Below are 19,021 nucleotides of genomic sequence, written 5' to 3' on the forward strand. Positions count from 1 at the left end.
CCCTCCACCTTCCCATAAATACACCTACCGACCGACTCTTACAACTTGGCCTCCACAACACAATCGGGGAACTTGTATACGCACACCGCCAAGCACAATACCTTCGTCTCACACAAACCGACACTGGCCGGTGCATCCTGCATTCCCTTGGAATCCGGATACCGGTCAACGATCCGACATTACGCCCCATATCAAGACCCTTACACCGCGAACTTCTCATTAAGCCACTTCCCCGTAACATGCACCCCGACCACCACCCTAAGCGCCGCAGAGCTCGCGCTGCAGCCCTCCACCGATATTACGGCTCGGAGCCGGACGCCGTATGGGTGGACGCAGCCTGCGCGGGCGATGAAGCGGTCGCTGCGGTGGTGGATAACACTCTCTCCCCCATCGGAACACACACACTCCCCCCAGACACCTCTCCCGAAGCTGCAGAGGAAGCTGCCATTGCCCTGGCCATCGTCAACACAGAAGCCCGGTATGTTTTATCAGATTCCAAAACTGCAATCCTAAATTTCGCACGAGGCCGAGTCCACGTTCCTGCTTTTTGCATACTGGACTCGCCCGCCGCGCCCCCGCCCCGTCATGTGGAGCTGATTTGGGTGCCCGCGCACTGCGGGAATCTTGGAAACGAGGCCGCAGACCTTTTAGCCCAAGGTTCTTTAAACCGGGCTCTTGCGGCCTCCGATCCGGGATTCACGAAGGAGCGCGCGCACACTTTCAACGAGCTGACGCATGCCTCCAAGGCGGCGCGCCAGCTGTACCCTCCACCGCACGAATTCCTTAGCAATCGACAAGCAACCCTTTGGCGCCAATTACAGACACACACTCTCCCCTCTCCTCTCATTCTTTCTCACTATCACCCACTTTTCCTCACTTCAGCCTGTACTCTCTGTCCGGAACCTCACGCTTCTGCTCTCCATCTCCTTTCTCATTGCCCGGCGGATCCTCCCCCGCGGGGCCTAGAGCACCTGAAGACTTGGGAGGACTGGGAGACCCTGCTCCGCTCCGGAGACCCGGTCGTGCAGACCATTGCCACTGACCGGGCTGCCAGCGTTATGGACCGGACTAACATAAACGCTTGAGTGCCGTGGGGTCGTGCGGGGGCCCTGGAGCCTGCGTGCTCCAAACTCCCCAGTCTATATAATAAAGTTTTTATGGTGATGATGATGACACGCAGGAGTTTGTCATCGCTGGCGCGTAATGACAGGGAACGATGGTGTGGCTTGTGGAGCCAGGTAAGCAGCATGGGCGCCGTGTAACGTTCGCGTGCTTTGTCGGTCCCGGAACGACGGCGTTCTTTCAATTAATCTTGGATAAGGACACGCCTGGCTAACGTTTGAAGAACATGTCATTTCAAACACCAACGCTACCTTTCTTAATTATTGAGTGAAGCGAAAACTGTCCATGGTGCACACCGCACGCACGTTTTCATGAGCTGAGGAGAGGGATCGAATGCGTGACTTCTCGCTTCCGTTGCCTCTTCGTCTTCACAACCACTATCACTCTTCTCTGCGGTGCGTGCTGACGAAACAGAACATTGTCGATAGGCAGTGAGTTTGGCGAACACCCGTCGAAGAGAGACCCACCAGGGAGACCGGAATGGTGCTGACGAGTACTCTGACGTCAACAACCGCTTCACGCAAGAAGAACTGAAAGAATGCTGTCATTAATGTACCGAGAAAGAAGGTGAATGCTACAGAAGGCCACAGAGACGAAACATCGCCTACAACAAATTAGTGCGGTGAGCGCCCGTAGTAATTATAAACAACCATATCCTAAAGGGGTATTCGAATAGCGCGAATTTGGAATCAAATACGAATGTTTGAGAAATACGGCTAGCAAATATGAAATCGAATAGCGAACACTTTAATTCTGCAGCAACATGAAATGTGATGTTTGCGTAGAGTGCACTTGGTAAAAACCCACATCCACCTTATGTGACTACCCCACAAGACGCGGGGACGGAAGGAGCCGGCGTACAAGCTAGCTCTCGAAGTTTTCAGTTGAACGTCTCCCTAATCATCCGATACACTGCCGCTCACACAGCACCCATCTAGGTAGCTGCGGCAAAGGCCACCCTTTCGAAGAATTATCCACCGGCGCTTGTGTTCTCAGTTCCAACTGTGTCCGTCTGTGCCCTGTCTCTGCTCCGTCGAGGCGCACTCGTGACATGGCGTCGTAGCCAATAGTAGTGTACTAGATTGGGGGAGTGGGTCCAACGAGGGCTCTGCGCTGAGGCATTTTTTTAAATTGAAAATCCAGGTGGCGCCACCGTCGCCTTCTCCCGAACGCCACGGCAGACACGGCCGCGCGCGCACAGAACACCCATACAAACGGCGCGTGGAGCAGACGACAGCTCGGCGCCGCCATCACCGCCGCCGGTCCGTCTGTCTGCAGAGGCACCAGATTGGCCGGAGCTTCGGAAGAAGGCGATGGCAGCGCCACCGCAATTTTCCGCGTTTTTTGCTTCACCCTCTCCATTTGCCGTGGCCCCGCTGGAACCCCCCCCCCCCCCCCCCCAGTCTAGTACACTCCACCAATAGCAATGCTAATTTAGGTTGCCGTTTGGTGCTACAGACGACAGACTCCGGCTTTTTCGCTTAATCGGCCATCTCACGATTTCGCTTCGAAAGTGCGCGCTTGGATTTACGGCGGGAGAGGGAGGTGGAGAACCTCGTCCGAGGTATCCAAAACGAGGAGGCGAGCGAAGCCCGATGAAGAAACGGGCAGAGACGGACAGAAACAGCCGACCGCGTGGCGAGTCTCGATGCGGCGGTCATCGGAGAAAACGCAACGCCAACCGAATCGACAGCGTCGATGAGCTCAACTCGGTGAATGACGGGTGACACAACCGTGGACATTCCGTCTTCGTGCCGCGTGAGATATGGCCACTCTTGCTTTCGGGCTATGCTATCACGAACGTTTTCAGGAACATGCTCCTGAAATGCACTAGGTGGAGGCTACTTTGACGGTTTAGTTTTTTTGTGCTTAGTTATTCATAGTAGATCTGTTTGTCACACTTGCAAATGTAGCGTCTGTGACGCTCCCTTTGTTTGTTTGCGAGCCTGCTTATTTGTAGTACTACATTTTTGTGCTCAAAATTCTGCAGCATGCTGTACATACTAAAGAATTCTAGGAATTTTTTGAATTTTATGCTGGGAGTAGGGGTGCGTAGTGAAGGATTTCAAAGTACCTCCTCCGCGAGGTTATGTCACTTATATACGAAGTCTCTCCAACCACTTCGTGCAGTGCGTTTAAAAAATTCATTTCGCAAACTTTCAGCCACATAAATGTCGTCACCTTTAAAATAGTCCCCGTGAGACACAATATACTGGGTCCACCTCTTCATCCATTGGTCGAAGCACCTTTGAAGTCATCGTCTGTTAAGCGCTCCAGCAGCGATGTCGTTTCCTTCTGAATTGTCTTGACATCCTGAAATGCTGCCTTCGTAGCACCAACCAGTTCGCATTTGGGAAAAAAAGTTTCGCAGGTGGCTAAATGCGGCAAGTAGGGACGGTGTTTCATCAGATTGAGGGAATTGCGTGCCAAAATATGCTGCAGAAATTCTGAGAATCGTCTACGAATGCGTAAGCATTTTTTGGCTCGGCTGTTACTTCGCTTTTCCTTACTTGCTTTTCCTAGCTTATGCATGTCTACCCATCGCTCTTGCGGAGCCAAAGCAATGAAATCCATTTACTGAACGGTGTGGAGATGAGTTGCCAGGAAGCTGCATGATCCTTTCAAAGCGAACCTATCAACCGAGACGGAACGCCATCACAACTGGTTTCACCAACTGCTGTTTTTACCCCTTTTTACTTTATGTTATGTTTTTTTTTTCTTTTTTATTACGACCCTGACGCAGCGATGGCGATGTCACCAGGTTTTTTTAACACCACCAATCATTTAATATCATTAGTACACTATTATGAAATGTACCAATCAGTTATTTTTATACTCGGAAACCCCACAGCAGGCTGCACAAACCTAATGTTTTTTTCGCTTTTATTGCGATAGCAATTATATGGACACTCAAAAGCAGATTTCTGCCGTCGGCGTCGCCGTCGCCGTCGGCGTCGCCGTCGCCGTCGCCGTCGCCGTCGCCGTGAGGTTCCGTATGACGTCATTTGGAGATGAAATCGTCGCCGCGCGCCGCCGAACGCTGTATGTGCGAGTGAAAGGGCGCGAGGGACGCGCGCTTTCACAGGGAGGGAACGCACGGCGGAGAACAAACGCGCGTTCTGCGCCATGCTCGCTTAAGGGCTGCAGAAGTAGGCGTCTCTTTTCTCCTTTACAATGACCATATATGTAGAGCAAACGCGCCTTCTTCAGACGCGCGAGAGTCCGTGGGGGAGGGGGAGGGAAGGGAGCCGACGTTTAGCTGCGGCACCAAGTGCCTATTTATATCAGAGGCTCCAGCAACAGTCACCAACGCCGCACGCATTTTGAGCTAACGCGGGCAAAACGCCGATGGCGTCGACAACAGTTCTGCGTGTTGTTGCTACCAGAGCCGCTCACCTTACTTCGTATGACATTGCTCTGTTGCTATCGCATTCATTGCTTCGCCCTTAGGGCGAAACTGTGACATTTTTTTTTATTTTATTTTCTCTTTTTCCTTTTTTGTTACCACCTTGATGCGGCGACAACGACGTCACCACTTTTAACACCACCAATCCTTCTATCCTTCAATCCTTTATTATTATTATTATTATTATTATTATTATTATTATTATTATTATTATTATTATTATTATTATTATTATTATTATAGTCCCGCAGGATGGCGCCCAGTAAGGACGCATGCTTGCTCTGCTCGTGCCCTTTTTTTCGGAAAACAGCAGTTCTTTCGCTGTGAAAAGTGTGAAAAACGTGTGCATACGAAATGTGTGACCTAGCCAGACAACGAACTGGATCTTTTGAAGTCCGGATCGCGCTCCTTTGTCTACAGTTTGTGTGAGTTCAATCAGCAGGGTGTTAAGCCTAGCGACAACGATCCGACGGCGTGCTCCCCGCAGCTTTCCCTTTCCCAAACTAGCTCCCCCTTCTCCTCTCGTTCCCCACCGGGTGACCTTGGCGGCGGCATGGCAGGTCTGCGTCGCCTCCTCCTCGACGCGCTGGAGGGGATCTCGTTCCTGAGCGAAGAAGTTTCCCAACTGCGAGAGGAGAATGAACGCCTTCGTAAGGAGCATTCCCGTGGCGTGGAGCAACAGACCCAAGTCGTCGCCTCCCTTCGAGCGGAGGTTCGTTGCCTGCACGACGAGCTGTCGCGGCGTGCAACTGCCATGCCTGTGAAGACGCCTGTCGACTCCGGAAAGTCATCTACCCTTACTGCTTCTTCTACTCCTGCCTCAACGCGAGCTGATGTACCTGTGTCACAACGCACTGCTGAACGACGAGATGCCGTTTCCCCACGTGATTTCGCTTCGTCCACTGAAAAAGCACCCGAGACTACACAAAAAGAGTCCTGCCTCGGTTGGAGCCCGAAAGACTTCGAGATTATCTGTAGCTCAACGACCGCACCGACCTAAGACAATTTTTGTCTCTAATTTGAGCTCTGAAACAGCCTCTTCCGACCTGACCAACCACTTAAAGGCCTTCAATTTTTCTCCCCTCTCCTGCCGGCGACTTAGAACTAAATATCAACCGTATTCTTCTTTTCATGTAGCCGTCGATGATGAAGCCCTTAAGCGCCTGAACGACCCGTCAATGTGGCCAATGGGTTGCTTGTTCAAGCCGTTCCGTGGGGTGCTACACGATGACATGATTCATGCTACTGAAATAACCCCCAAGGATCAAAGTGGCGTGTAATTCGGCCATTTTTTACCAAAACGCTCGTGGACTTCGCACCAAAGCACGTGAATTCTTTTGCAATGTAATCTCATCTTTTTTTCCTAGTTTTGATATTTCTGAAACATGGCTGTGTGGTGACATTTCGTCTTCAGACTTCTTTCAACCGCACTACAACGTCTTCCGCAGTGACCGGGACTTCAGTGGATCTCAACAAAAAGGTGGTGGCGTACTGATCGCAGTTGACAATTCGCTGAGGTGTGTACGGCGCATCGATATAGAAAGTGTACGGGAGTCCATATGGCTAGAAGTCAGCCTAGCCCGACAAGAAAAATTGTTGATTGGTTCGTTCTATGTACAGCCGAATATTTCCCCTGTTTTGGTTCACGAGGTCATCTCTTTCATTGAAAGTGTAATATCCTCCCATAGTAAGCACAAAGTAATTCTTCTCGGTGATTTTAATACACCAGGTATTGATTGGAACACACTTAGATATTCTCATTACAATCATTACACAGAGAAGAAATGCAGCCTGTTGTTGGACTTTCTGTCCTTCTGTTCCCTTCAGCAGCATAACTTGATCACCAATTCCTGTGGCAACGTCTTAGATCTTTGCATCTCGAATGCTCAAGTTTTAGATGTCTCTCGTTCCGAAATTTTCCTTGTGCGTACAGATAAGTTTCATCCGCCACTAAATATAACTGCCTCTGTGTCAGCACTGAGGCAGAGCTCCTCCAGTGACGTAAATGAATCCCCACGCTTTGCTTTCAAGCGTGGTGATTATCTTGGTTTATATAATTCCTTGTCCACCACCGACCGGTCACTGGTTACAGATAGAAGCAATGTTGATGACCAAGTAGATCAGTTTACGCAGCTTGTTTTGAGCAGTATGCGGCTATGCGCAAATACATTCCCCAGTACAGGCCTAAACGCTCTAGATATCCCCACTGGTTCTCATCTGAACTCATAATTGCCCTAAAGCATAACGATCGCGCACACAGAAAATCTAGATTTCCGTTGCCAGAAGAAGTGCAGAGAAGAATTCCGCTTTTTTCGGGCTCTCTGTAAACGTCTCTATAAGCGGGAACAAGACTCATATATGGCATTCTTGGAAAAGAGTGCCTCCGACTGGCAGGTGGAATTTTGGAAGTATATCCGTAAGCGCTCCAATAAACGTGGAGAGAGTTTTCGCGTACTTGACTAGAGGGGCAGAAGTCCAAGCAGTCGCGGATTGTTTTGCAGCCCATTTCTCTTCCTTATATAAAGATGCAGGTTTCAACGCTGGTGTCAGTCAGCAGCACACGACGGTTCCTGCATCTAGTGCGGTGTTGTTTGATGAAAAGCTTGTCCACGAATGCCTTAAGCGCTTGAAGCCTTCCCTATCCTGCGGCCCTGATGGCATCCCCTCCACAATTCTAAAAGCTTACGGCAGTATATTTGCTCCAGTATTGACATCAATATTTAATAACTCTGACTACTTCCACTTTCCCTGACATGTGGAAAACTGCTCGTGTTCTTCCTGTATTTAAGTCTGCATGTAAATCAGATGCGTCGAATTATCGCCCAATTTCTCTTCTGTGTGCTACATCCACGATTTTTGAGCTTGCTCTTCACAACATATTGTCTTTAAGTGTTAAGAACTCGCTCATTCCGAATCAGCATGGATTTCTAGCCGGTCGCTCCACTATCACAAATCTCTCAAGTTTCATGACACAGATCTCCACGCCGGTGCTTCAAAGGGAACAAGTTGACACCATTTCTTGTGAATTCAGCAAGGCTTTTGATGTAGTCAGCCACTCGCTGCTAGTGATCAAGCTTACGCCATTTGATGTTGACTCGTCAGTTGTGAATCTCTTGTGCAGTTATCTTCTTGATAGATCGTGTTATGTTAACGTCAATGGCCAAACGTCTTCTTCTTACATGACAACTAGTGGCGTCCCTCAAGGGTCAGTATTAGGACCACTCCTATTTTTAATTTTTGTTAATGACGTTCTTTCTGTTATTCGGAACTATTATTTCCTTCTATATGCCGATGACATCAAGATTTTAAAGAAAATTCACACTGTTGATGACTGTCGAGCCCTGCAGTCTGACCTGTTTTCTTTTTCTAAATGGCGCAAGGATAATAACCTTACCTTGAATGCTGCTAAGACCAAAGTCATGACTTTTACAATCAAAACAACAAGTATTTCTTTTTCTTATTCTGTAGATTCTTTGCCGTTGTGTATGGTCACCGAGATCAATGATCTTGTTGTACTGTTTGATGCAACCTTAGACTTTTCGGCTCACACTAAACGTGTTGCAATGCGGGTTATGCGCTCTCTTGGTTCTGTATGCAGACGATCGAGGAAATTCAAGTCTCTTACACCATTCTGCAAATTGTACACAGCCATCTGTCTTCCTCAACTCGAATATGCGTCGGTCGTTTGGAATTGCTCTTCTAGATCCAACAGTGACATTATAGATCGTGTCCAGAAAAAGTTTCTAAGCATATATAACCACCGCTTTGCAAACCTGGACTTTGCACCCTGTACTAGCACTGTTGGATTGTTGTCATTGCCCTCACTTTGCGACCGACGTAATCGCGTTGACCTTCTGTTTCTCTTCAAACTCCTTCACGGTAACCTCACGTGTCCCGAACTACTCAGGTGTGTCATGTTTCGTATCCCATGCAAGATCACCAGAGAACATAGACCTTTCCATGTTCCTGCCTGTCATCACGAACACTCAACTGTCCACAGAATACAGAGTCTTTATAACGCTTACCTTCGTGATCTTGATATCTTTCATAACTCCTTGTCATCCTTCTTTTCCGAGCATTGCCTTCTGTTATAATTTCATGCATTGTTCAAGTGCACCTTCTCCCCCTTTCTCTTTTGTATTTACTTTGCGCTTTGTTGTCGGTACTCTCTTCTTTTCACAATTTTTATTTTTATTTATTTATTTTTAATGATATTCCCCTGCAGTGTTTTGTTTTTGGTTTGCAATGTATGCGTGCGCCAGCACTCAGACCTTAGGGTTGTTCCTGGGTGCACGTTAAATAAACATGATTGATTGATTGATTGATTGATTGATTATTTGTGCTTACGTTATAAACCTAACTAAGGGTTTTGCCGCTGACTGCAGAGTGTACCCTGTAGAGTGGTATTATGGACAATTGTATTGCTTGTAACAAAGTGCTGCCCGATGATGGTCGTTTTATTATATGTGCAGAGCGTGTAAACCCGTATCATTTGGGACAGCAATGCTCAGGGCTAGCTCAAAGCACCTTCGCAGCGAAGAGTCAAAGTAAACGTGATTCATGGGTGTGCAAAACATGCCGCGTGCCAAAGTAACGAGGTGGGGCGGGCTCACAGTCCACAAGTATGACTCCACCAGAAGACACACCAGAGGCTGCGTAAATGTCAGAGCTCGCAAGTATTAAGCAAACTTTAACCTCGTTGCTGACCTTGCATGGAAAAGTAGACTCACTGCTCCTCCTGGAAGCTGAATTCACAAATTTGAGTATGGCAATGAAAGATCTAGAAGAAACAATATCTTTTATGTCTAAGCAATACGACGGGGTGTTAGCACAGCTTTCGGCTAGTAAAAACGGAAGCTGCGCGGCAAGCACAAATCGCTAACCTGAAAACACAAGTGGAAACACAGGCGGTGCAGCTTCACCACCTTCAACAGGATCTAAATGAAAGTATGGCAGAAAAGTGAATTTGGAAATTGACGGGCTACCTATAGAACACGAGGAAAGCCTAAAGGAAGTCTTATCAAACATAGCTGGTAAGCTGGAGCTATCAGAGTTCTGTAGCTCTGATATCGAGATGGTGCATCGCTTGCCAAACAAACATAAGACAAACCCAACAGTACTGGTACGTTTTTATTCTGTGACCGCAAGGGAGGCGTGCTTTGATGCACGGGGTAAGCTAAGACGCTTGCACCAAAACGGACATCTACCGAGGCTTTTTATCAACGATAATCTGACAAGAATGAACCGAAATCTGTTCTGGCGAGCTAGAACTGCAGCAAAAGAAAAGAGCTACAAATTATCATGGGTTAAGGGCAGAAACATTTCCGCGAAGAAGGATGAAAATGCACCCCTGATCCGAGTGAAAAATCTAGCTGATATTCTTCAAATTTCGTAAGCAATATGGCAGTGAATTTTTCCTCTGTCTCAAATTTCAGTGAGTTTAAAGACTTATTTGTTGCCAGCCGTGAACACGATTTCACAGTAGTAAGTAATATTAGAAGCCTACGGAAATATTGCGAGTAATTTAGTGTGGTAGCTGATTCAGTCGTAGATTTAGTGGATGCATTTTTAATAGTAGAAACTAATGCACCAGAGGATTGCACTCATATGTATAAATTAAAGGGTTACAAAGCCCATCTTATGCCACGGCAGAAAAGACGAGGAGGTGGATTGGCGTTGTTTGTTAAGACAAGACATGACACTGTGGTTATGGACGTGTGTTTAAACGAAGCCGAAAGCCTGCCAGTAAAGCTCACGCTTACTAAGAATTATTGCTGCTAGCTATTTATCGTCCTCCTAATAATAATGTCACACAATTCTTGAGTGAACTTGAAGAAATTTTAGAAAGCCAAATAGCCGCGGATCAGATTTGCTTGGCGGGTGACCTAAACATCAGTATATTGAACACTAATTCAACTATTGTATCGGATTACCTTTCCATTTTATCAACCTACGGCTTACAAATGACTATAAATCAACGTACGAGAGAGGAACTCTTGCAAAATAGACTAGCATCCTCCTGTCTAGGCCACATAGCAATAAGAGCACCAAATTATTGATTAGCGGCTTGTGTCATTAGTCAAAATATAGCGGATCACTATTTTGTGGCATGTCGCCTTAGTACAAATCTGCCCCTTCCCGGAAAGGACAAGTCAGGAGAAAAAGATAATAGCAATCAAATGGAAGTGCAGATTTTTAATAGGAAAACATTTGATCATTCGATTGCACAGTTTGACTGGGCGCAAATGATTGGGGATTCGAATTAAACTGGAGTGTGTGAAAAATTTTGTGCGCACCTAAATTTCAAGTATGTATACAGTAACTAAAAAACAAAGGAAAAATTACGGCCAACATAATGAGAGCTATCTCCTACAGAGATTGTTTGTGGAAAAGCAGCAGGCGTACACCGAAAAATAAAGACTTGAAAACGTAATATAAGATTGCGAGAAATAGGGTCGTTGCTCTCTTGACATCAGCAAAACGGCGGTATTTTTTAGGTAGATTCAATCAAGCATAGAAAAATTCAGCAAAAACTTGGGCTTTAATAAATAATCTCCGAGGCAATAGTCTCGCGCTTACGAAGTTCCTAGAATATTTTTCAGATAGGCCAGGTATAGTGATAGATAAGTTCAATCAATTTTCACACGTTTTTCTAACAGACGCACTTGCTCGCTCAGACAAACTGTTGAAGCATCGGCTTTTTTTGACTACGTTGACGAAAGACCTGAGAAGAATAATTTTCAGCTTTCGAACCAGTAAACAGCCAGGTATAGATGGGGTGGCTGTTGACACACTAAGAAAAAATTTTGACACATTAGCAGACATACTGCTTTTATGATTAACGGTTTTATAAACACCGCATCAATTCCAGAGACATAAAAAACCGCAATTGTTAAGCCGCTGTATAAAACTGGCAAAAAAGATGATGTGGAAAATTATAGGCCTATCTCCATTTTGCCTATACTCTCCGAAATACTGGAAAAGTTTCTGTTTGATTGTATGACTTCCTTCTTAAAGAAATTTTCTGTACTAACACCAATACAGTTTGTATTTATTGCTGAGCGAAGTACTATAACACTTTTAGAAGAGTTTACCGATGAGTTATATTCGGCTCTAGATAAGAACCTGTATAGTTGTGCTTGGTTTTTGGATTTAGCAAAAGCGTTTGAAACTGTTAACCATGACATTTTATTGGAAAAGTTGTTTCGTTTGGGTTTTAGGGGACCCTTTTTTGATCTTCTCTATAATTATCTGCATGACAGGTCACAGGTAGTCATGGGTAGTAAAGAAATTGTTAGCAATAGGAAATATATTACAACTGGTTTTCCCCAAGGATCCGTGTTGTCACCGCTGTTATTCAATTTATTTATGAACGACTTTCCCTCGATAATCAGAAAAGCTACGGTGTATCAATATGCAGATGATACGGTCCTACTTACACGCCACATACGTTATGAGGAAGCTATGAACACTCTACAGAATACAGTTCATAAGGACATGCAATGGTCTGAAGAAAATTGTGTATTTATCAATGCTAAGAAAAGCAAACTCATGTGCTTTCGAAGTCCATTAATAACTCAAAACATAAGCTTACCAATATTTTTGCATGATGAACAATGTAATTCATGTAAATGTACTGCTATAGAATACTTGGAGACATTCAAATACCTGGGTAGAACGTTCCACAGCGGCATGTCATGGCAATATCATATGGCATTTTTATGTGGTAAACTAAGAAGTGTTGCATATCTACTCTTTAACATAAAAGGTTTAGTACCTGTACCAATAAAGAAAATGATAGTTCACGCACTAGCATACCGTGTGCTGAGGTATGGCATGCCAATTTTCGCCTTTTGTTCATAGAGCTTGAAAAATCGGATTGATAAATTACTAAAAAAATATATTGTTACGAAGGTATGGGTTTATTTACAGGTGATGATAGATGATAACAAATGAAGGGAGCAGCCGAAGGCGAAAACCAGTCCGGTACGATCAACCGCCCAGTTCAAGCGCGCGCTCCACGCCACCTCTTTGTCTTCTTCTAACCTCCGCGCATTGCCGCTACAATATTAAAAATGTCCCTTATGGTACTACACTACATTCCAATAATATATTTCATGAACTGGGATATTGCACTTTCGAGGATTTGTTTATCAGAACGGTTATTATTCGACATAATTGGAGTGATGAATTTAAAGAGGCATACGTTGCTTCTCGATCGTTGAGAGAAAAAAAAACGTTTTACAGTACCCTATTCTGCTACTAAGTATGAAGAATCGAGGAGAATAGTAGACATCCCAAAAATATTTAATGATTTGTCTGATGAATTCTTTTCTGCAACATAAAAAACAGTTGAAGAAATTATTGACGAAATATTGAATTATTGCTCCCATTCGTTATTTCAATTATTTATGCTTTTGTATCTTTCTTTGCAATGTCATTGTCTGTTAACATGTAATTACTACCAACTATTTATTTGAAAAATGTTTAAAATGAGTTAATATCTAAATATGTAACCACATCGCTGTACCAACTCCGCCGGGCCTAGTCACACAAGTCATCATGGACTTAGACAGGCCCGTTTCTTTGTATTACTTTTGGATGTGTATTAATGAATTATTATTATTATTATTATTATTATTATTATTATTATTATTATTATTATTATTATTATTATTATTATTATTATTATTATTATTATTATTATTATTAAGTTATGGGGTTTTACGTGCAAAAACCACGAGCTGATTATGAGGTACGCCGTAGTGAGCGACTCCGGAAATTTGGACCACCTGGGGTTCTTTAACGTGCACCTAAATCTAAGTACACGGGTGTTTTCGCATTTCGCCCCCATCGAAATGCGGCCGCCGCGGCCGGGATTCAATCCCGCGATCTCGTCCTCAGCAGCCCAACACCATAGCCACTGAGAAACCACGGCGGGTACAATTATTATTATTATTATTATTATTATTATTATTATTATTATTATTATTATTATTATTATTATTATTATTATTATTATTATTATTATTATTGCACTTTTCAGCTCACACTAAACGCGTTGCAATGCGGGGCATGCGCACTCTTGGCTCTGTTTGCTGACTGTCGAGAGAATTCAATTCTCCTACACCGTTCTCTCAGTTGTACACAACAATCTGCCTTCCTCAACTCGAATACGCGTCGGTCGTCTGGAACGGCATTTCTAGATCCAACAGTGACATATAGATCGGGTCCAGAAAAAGTTTCTATGCATATATCATCACCGCTTTGCTAACACGGACTCTGGGTCTTGCTCTAGCGCTGTTGGATTATTGCCATTGCCCTTACTTTGCTGCCGAAATAATCACGCTGACCTGATTTTCCTTTTCAAACTCCTTCACGGTATCCTCATGTGCCCCGAACTCCTCAGTTGTATCAAGTTTCGTATTCCGCGCAAGATTACCACAGAACACAGACCTTTCCATGCTGCTGCCTGTCACCACCAACACTCAACCGTCCACAGAATACAGAGTCTTTACAACGCCCACTTTCATGACCTTGATATTTTTCACAACTCTCTGTCTTTGTTCTGCTCTGAGCTTTCCGTTGTTTTGTCTTAGTTTCACATATTCTTCAACTTCCCTTCTCCTCCTTTTTATTATGTATGCATTTTACGCCTACGGTTACATGTATGTACACTTTTCTTATCAAGATTGTTATTTTTCATTTATTGTTTTTTACTAATATTCCCCTGCTGTATTTCTTCTTCTATGTATACGTGCGCCAGCACCTAGACCTCACGGTTGTTCCTGGGCACGATAAATCAGTGATTGATTTATTGATTATTATTATTATTATTGTACGATTATCACATGTGCCAATCAGTTATTGTTATTATTATGCTGTTATCACGTTTACCAATCAGTTATTTTTATACTCAACATCCCCACAGCAAGCTTCTCTGCACACAAACCCATAATGCAGAAAACTAAGCTTTCAAGGTGGCCTGACGAGAATGGTTTTCTCCCTGATCAATTTTGTTTGCTTTCAATTGTTCCTTATAGCTAGGGGCTCCATGTTTTCGGAGTTTATTTTTCTTGAATTTCAGAGGGCGTTTTTCGGAGTTTATTTTTTGGCGGAAATTCGGAGTTTAGAGGAGTTTATTTCTCGCAAATCCCCAATTCTCCTAAATTCAGAGTTAAATTTTGCATTATTCTCAATACTCCAAAAGCATAGATGAAAGGATATCTGAACACGGAAACATCAGAACACACGAAGCGTACTTTTGTTGTCTGCAAGGTTTGAACGCACAAACACATATACACACAAGCACAAATATTTGAATACAAAACACCTACGTTCGTCCCCTATTACAACTTTAAAACTTGTTGTAATAGACGCAATCATACTTTACGAGGTAGCTGTCACTGATGGAAGCACGCTCCATTCGATTGATAATTCTCAGGTTTTAAAATGCCCTTTCAACGTTTGCGCTAGAAGACTCAGCGCGCAGCGAGAAAGCACTGGCGACTGGACAGTGTGAAGTCTCCAAAGCGACAGGGGTTCCATAATGTTACTGATTAATTAGCTCTGATAGTTCGTAAAATCACTCATGAGTTGGCTCATTTCGCCAGATTCAAGAAACACTTACTTAAAAATATGCGCATAGGTTTCGAACGGGCATACTCATGCTCCACATTTAGATTGACAATTTTAACAATATACCAAAATGATTCACTGGTGTACTGGAGTCCATCGGAAAGGTTCCTTTCAACTGCCTGTCTCCACGTTTTAGCGACGACAGCAGCGTAGTGTCCATGAAGGTCTGCGACAGTCGTTGAGCGGTCATACGTCTCTCGCTGCGTGCGCGACAAGCCCTTTGTTAAATGTACGATGGGTGTGGTCTACGATATGTTGACGTGAGGTAAAGTTTATATCGGCCAAACCGGCCGATGTATCATTGACTGCTTAGAACATGCCCTTTCGATATAGAACGGAAAAGGGTCATATTGACCATTGAAATCTGAGTTTATCGGATAAATCCGAATTGAGAAAAATTTTACCAACGAGCATTATACGGATTTTTTCGGATTTATCCGAAAACACGGAGCCCTACTTATAGCTTATAACGCTACCAGTTATCTACATTTACACCATTTTAACGATTAAATTTCTTAATTTTGCAAATCACGCATTTTTGTGTGGACAAAAGGCATTACACTTTTCTCGTGACAGAGATTTTGATTACGCCTTAAAACTCGCACACTATAAATACAGACTCCGCAGAGGCAATTGCATGGTGCAGAGTCCACACCCCTCTGTCGCCAAATTTTGCCGCACGCGGCACACATTAGCTCTCAGAATCTTCAGGACATCCACTTAGAGATTGACAATTTGACCTTCAATTACAAAATCGTTTTGCACAATTCCATGGTAGTTCTCTCATTTAAGGCATCATTTTCATAGGCCTTTTGTGACATTGGATCAATTTCGGCACCATTCTTCCGGCGCCATTCTTTCTGCACCGATTTATGCACCATAAGCTTTCAACATAATTCACCATAACTTTGTTAGCCTCTATGCGCGCTGACAGCCGTTGTCCACGCAGAATATTTCAAATCATTAATTATGGGCATAATCTGTGCAGGTCTGTGAATATTTCACTACAAGTGAAAAATCAGCCGATGTCTCTACTTGAAGTGACTCTCCTTGGTAAGTTGTGAACACTTGCACAAAAATGAAAATCGAAAATTGCAGCAGCGTAGCGAGAAAACTTGTTTTCGGGAAGGAGTGGGGGCACGAACTTGACCCGGGATGGGGAAGATGGGTGGGGGGCACGACCAATACTAAAACAGAAATTTCGGAGGGGTGGCACGTGCCCGGTGTGCCAACCGGGCACGTGGCACTACGCCGCTGCAACATTAGGACCATTCTGACAGAGTATAACTTATGCAACTAAAACGCCAGACATTTCTGAAAACGCCATGCTAAAAGCCATAAAACAGGCTCTAGTCCTTTCGGCCTCGCTGAAAATGGCAAGGGCTACAGCATTTATTTTAGCATTTCTTTCCATCAAGTTAACGGAGTTATCTTTTGACTTGCATAGCTCACAGGCTCATTAGCCATGCATTATATCAAAATATTGCGTCTTGATAGATGACACAGCATTTTCAACCTCCCCCTACCTATCCATTCCTGCCCATGAAATTTAACCTCCTTTGTTAATTTATGACAGACCCGCATGTCAATCTTGACTCAGGTTTTGAAACCGACGTTATGTAGAGGTCTTGGAAAGCGGCTCTAGCTTTGCTATGACTGTTTGCAAATGAAATTGCACGCCTCGACGACCCTCTTTCCTAAGAACAGAACGAGGCCATACTTACTCTTGCGCTCGTCGACAGCTGGCAATGCGCATAATCGCATCCATAGCTCTGACTTTCAGTATAACTGCAATCTACGAGGCACTGCGCATTCAACTACCAGGGCACAAGTACATGTGTGCGTATATTAGGAGCTCGCCGCACCATGTAGGGCTTTGCACGCTGCAGCTCCCTTCGGAACAAGCGAACCAGTTGTAGCGGTCAGCTGGATGGTGTCGCTGCTGTTTTCGGAGTAGATGGAGGTGTCCCCCTGAAGACTCTAAATGTGATAGACGAAAGACGCCCGCAAAGACGTATGCGACACCCTGACAGTGATTTTGTACAGACGCCGAAAATTTCGATGTTATGCGTTTTCGCGACAGGAAAAATACTAGCACTGACTGATGAAACCACCGATGAAGACGCACACGACTCTTCTAGATGACGTAGTGTTGTTCCTACGGCGTCGGGTTTCTCGGAGCTGTAAGGCATAAAATTGCGCAAAACTGTCGCGGTCAGACGAGGAGAGGCTAGACACATCCGCGAGCTCATTTTGACCAGAAAAGGCTATGCGCAGCGGCATGACAGGGCACCAGTCACACTCAAGAATTAAGGCGAGCACAATTCGCGATGCTGCGGCAAGTTTATACCACCACACATGAAAAGGAACTTTCCCTTCGTGTGCAATTCAATCTGCGTTTGTCAACACGCGAGTATTGGGGAACGTTCATCGCTGAAAGGCAGCGATAATGACTGTTTGGCGTTCATGTGATGCGGACGCGCTTCACATAAACTCCGTGTTTGAAGACCCCAATCAGTCGGATTTTCGATTCATCGAGCCATGGAAAGTGTGCGACATGGCGGATAACAGCGAGAGGAATCCGTAAATACCGCTTTACAGCCATAAATTCCATATTTCTGTTGTTTTTTACGGCCTTTGAAGTCTTGCAGCGGAGACCGCCGAGCTAAGCCTAACACGAACTGCCACTCGCCCACTCGCCAACTTGAACCTAAGGGATGAGCCAAACCTAGGCGAGGTTAGCCTGAGCTACGATATCGGACACCGACCAAGATTTAGGGAAAGCCATGTTTGCCGCAAGCACAGCAGCACCACCAGCTGGAACCGCTACGGAAGCCACGGGAATGCATTTTCAAGACCCTCTTCAACAAAAGAATGAGGCAGTATCGCGAAGCGAGAGGACGTTATGCTCAGGCGGATGGTTCACCGCCCGATGCAAGAGTCACAGCTCCCGACTGGTCGCCGTCCCGGTCCGGCGTCGAAAGAAACGAGTGCGGGAATGGCGTCACAACAAACCAAACCTTAAGAGAACACCCTGAATAAGAACAGCGAAAGAGGCTGGGCGCCCAAGCCTCCACGTAGGAGGAGGCTGCCACCTCTAGCCAAGAAGGACTTCAAAGTTGTCATGAGACCGAAGAACGGACTTGAGGTGGAGAAACTCCATAAGGTGGCCAAGTAATCAGGATGCCGGCGGGACGCCTGACAGGTGCAAGGAAGAAGAGCTATTTATAAGGCTCAGGAACGAGTAATGTGCAGCACGCCGAGGTCGGAGAAGGCCGATGCTATTCAAGATAGCGCGGGACTGCGCTTCGGCGACAAGAACTACGAAGTGGCCACCTACGCGGCACCCAACGACGTATGCCGCGGCGTGATACACGGCATTGACGCCGGCACTACCTCGACTGAAGTCATGGCGCACCTGAGAGTGCGCATTAAGGGCGGGAACATCCTGTGCGCAGGCGTGCTCGGAAAGCCCAATACATTGGAAGGGAAGATGGTGCACAGCTTTGGTGTACTATTACGGTGGTGAAGTGGCATTTCCACCGACCGACACAGCAAGTGTGCGGCATCTGCTACTAACCAGGATACCGTGCCCACATTTGCCGCATGCGGGACGTCAAAGCCGGCCTGAACTGCGGGGAAGCCGTCATTGAGAACTGCCACGCATGTGAGCCGAAATGGGTGCAGTGCGGGGATGCACAACCAACCATGCGCGTGCCCTGTACGGGGATGCACGCGTTCTAATAGAAGCATGCTGTAAGTGATCGTGCGCACGGGCTTGAATCATTACCATCAAAGCCTGTCTTCAAGAAAGACGACGCCATGCCTAACGTTGATATACGTTTCGCTCATGCA

At 45.4% G+C, this 19,021-nt stretch overlaps 1 protein-coding gene across 1 annotated transcript in view; it reads left to right on the forward strand.

Moving 5' to 3' along the window:
* Positions 1 to 19,021, forward strand: part of LOC119441021 (uncharacterized) — a 58,561-nt gene that overhangs the window by 28,602 nt on the left and 10,938 nt on the right. Inside the window, exon 4 of the mRNA XM_049661461.1 lies at positions 16,155 to 16,219. Coding sequence (XP_049517418.1) covers positions 16,155 to 16,219 — 65 coding nt within the window. The remainder of the gene's footprint in view (positions 1 to 16,154; positions 16,220 to 19,021) is intronic.

The sequence above is a fragment of the Dermacentor silvarum genome, chromosome 2 (assembly GCF_013339745.2).
Source record: "Dermacentor silvarum isolate Dsil-2018 chromosome 2, BIME_Dsil_1.4, whole genome shotgun sequence".
Classification (NCBI taxonomy): domain Eukaryota; kingdom Metazoa; phylum Arthropoda; class Arachnida; order Ixodida; family Ixodidae; genus Dermacentor; species Dermacentor silvarum.